This window comes from Phytophthora infestans, genomic scaffold, assembly GCF_000142945.1.
Source record: "Phytophthora infestans T30-4 supercont1.150 genomic scaffold, whole genome shotgun sequence".
NCBI lineage: Eukaryota > Oomycota > Peronosporomycetes > Peronosporales > Peronosporaceae > Phytophthora > Phytophthora infestans.
Window position 1 is genome coordinate 18,202 of NW_003303609.1, and position 2,261 is coordinate 20,462.

Here is a 2,261-nt window from a genome sequence, read left to right on the forward strand (position 1 = left end):
GCATAGCTGTAGCTCGAGCCTTCTCTTTATTTGCACATTTTACCCAAACAGTTTTCACTCCACGTTGAGATATGGTTTGTTTTGGTAAATACTCAAATTCACACCTACAAGAAGAAAAGTCATTAAAAATATTACCCGTCTGATCAGCATTGTATACTTGTACACACTTCTTTTCGACGATTGTCTGCAGCACCAGCGCTCGAAATGTCGTAGCTGCATCTTCAGCATCATGTGGCGTCGTCTGTCCCTGCCTGGTACGTGCACGGAGCGCTAATTTATGGCGACGAAGAAATAGCTTAACCCATGTTGATGTGGCTGCAAATTTGCCTCTTAGGCCAATGTCTGCAGCTGCTTCTTTTGCCTGCAGTTGAAGCATGAGACGGGAGACAGGGGCACCATCTTTCCGCAGCGAATTCACCCAAACTACGATAGCGCGTTCAGCCTCCTTGGTGAGCACAGTCGCTTCACCAAGTCCGCGCAGATTTCGGTGGCACCCCCGCCCAGAATCACATGCAGCACGTATAGTTGGAGCCTGCTTGCTCCGCTTGTGAATTTGTTTTTTCTTAGCACGAATGTCGGAGCCACTTAAGTCGCCGTAGAACTGTGAAATTGTCTCGTCAAGGCTGTGACCGCTGTCAATGTAGTCGAGGACGTCTCTCTTATGCGCATACTCTACTGCCCTACGTTGATAGGTCTTCCGCTTCTTTCCTGGTCCATTGATGCGAGGGCGAACCATACTTTTCGACGGCCTTCCGTTTTCTTTGTGGTGTTGGGCTCCGTTCTTTTAGCTTCCGCCGAAGTAAAATTAGAATGAACCTTATCGTAAGTAATGGAGCCATCTGTATTACAATTGAAGGATCCGATTGGCTGGTTCGTTGGTGACCCTTAGGAGTAAACGTCCCCTAGGACTACGATAATTCGGTATACGTTTCTTTTGTGCGTTTATCGTGTTGTGGCCAAACTGTGTCTTGCACTTAAAGAGCCGACTCATCAACAGCATACTGACGCGGTTGCTGGGGTTTATCGAGGACTCTACGGTACCTACAAGCCAAACTGAATTCTTAGAGCGGAAAGCAAAGGTCCGAGAAGAGAACCGGTCCAGAGCTGGATATGTTTCGCAAATACATGAAAAAGCAGTGGCTACTGGGAAACTTTTGCATCTGGGAGATCTATCTGACCCGGATTTGCATCAAAGAACAATCCATGTGAAACGTTCAACAGAGCGTTCAACACGCAAAAGCGGAAGCTCAAGCTCGCTGTACCTCTCCAGCACATTATGGACTGCTGCAGCCACCACTCGATGGCCCCGATAGCATTTGAGCAGCGAAAGATGGTGGACAGGAAATTAATTGTTCGCTCGACAGATCTACGCAGGACCGCGAATACACATTCTGCCGTAGCAGCATCAGTTTCCTGGTCGATGATACAGCTGTTGTCCGGGTTTCTGAGCTACCCCCTCTGAGGTTATTTGTTCCATCGCGCGGTCAGTCTGCAGAGGTGTTCGATGTGGCTGCCCAGTTTTCAGCCAATTACGGGAGTGTAAAGATCGAAGGGCAGCCTAGCTCTGAATGACTCTGAATGGGCTGTATACTCGGCGAAAAGTACTGCCCGTGTCGCTATTACGCTAAAATGTGTGACAGCGTCCACCTCCAGTACACCCTTCACCCATGCAGTTATGTGGATGGAGATGGAAAGTGATTCATGGTAAACCGCAGTAAAAAGCGCGACCGTGATGCAAACAGTAATCAAGCTGCTCCGAAAACTGCTGGCCGTCCTCGACACGTGCTCCGCTACAGAAAGATTCAGGCTCTTCGTAATACACACACTGTTAATACTGACAAAACTCACACCATGTCATTATCCCAGTAGCGGAGCCCACGGCATCGCTATAACACTATTTCATCTACTCTTGTGGCGGGGTCGGACTTGCCTCCAGCGCCAGCAACACCTTAGTATCGTCTTTTGGGGCGGCCTCACCTTCAGGCTCCTGCGCCAGCACCATCATCCCAACGTCTTCTGTGGGGGAAGCCTCGCCTCCAACACTAGCAACGTCTCAGTCTCTTATGGGGTGGCAGCAGCTCTAACAGGTCCAACCTCGGTGCGAGGCGCGCACTGTGAGTAGCTGTGGTAGTCTTATTTGGCTGCCCACCATGGGCACGCTGCACGTGGGCCCCACATGCTGCTCAGGGGTAAGTGCTTCTGGAACGTCCTCCCGGTGGGTTAAGTCTAAATACAGTGCATGTCAATGTAAAGAACCAAAA

At 49.8% G+C, this 2,261-nt stretch overlaps 1 protein-coding gene across 1 annotated transcript in view; it reads right to left on the bottom strand.

Moving 5' to 3' along the window:
- Positions 1-1,903: 1,903 nt before the first annotated feature.
- The window catches only part of PITG_20411 (uncharacterized protein), a gene marked incomplete at both ends in the record, with an annotated part of 1,563 nt that continues 1,205 nt past the window's right edge, over positions 1,904-2,261 (bottom strand). Inside the window, 2 exons of the mRNA XM_002895596.1 lie at positions 1,904-2,034; positions 2,095-2,226. Coding sequence (XP_002895642.1) covers positions 1,904-2,034; positions 2,095-2,226 — 263 coding nt within the window. The remainder of the gene's footprint in view (positions 2,035-2,094; positions 2,227-2,261) is intronic.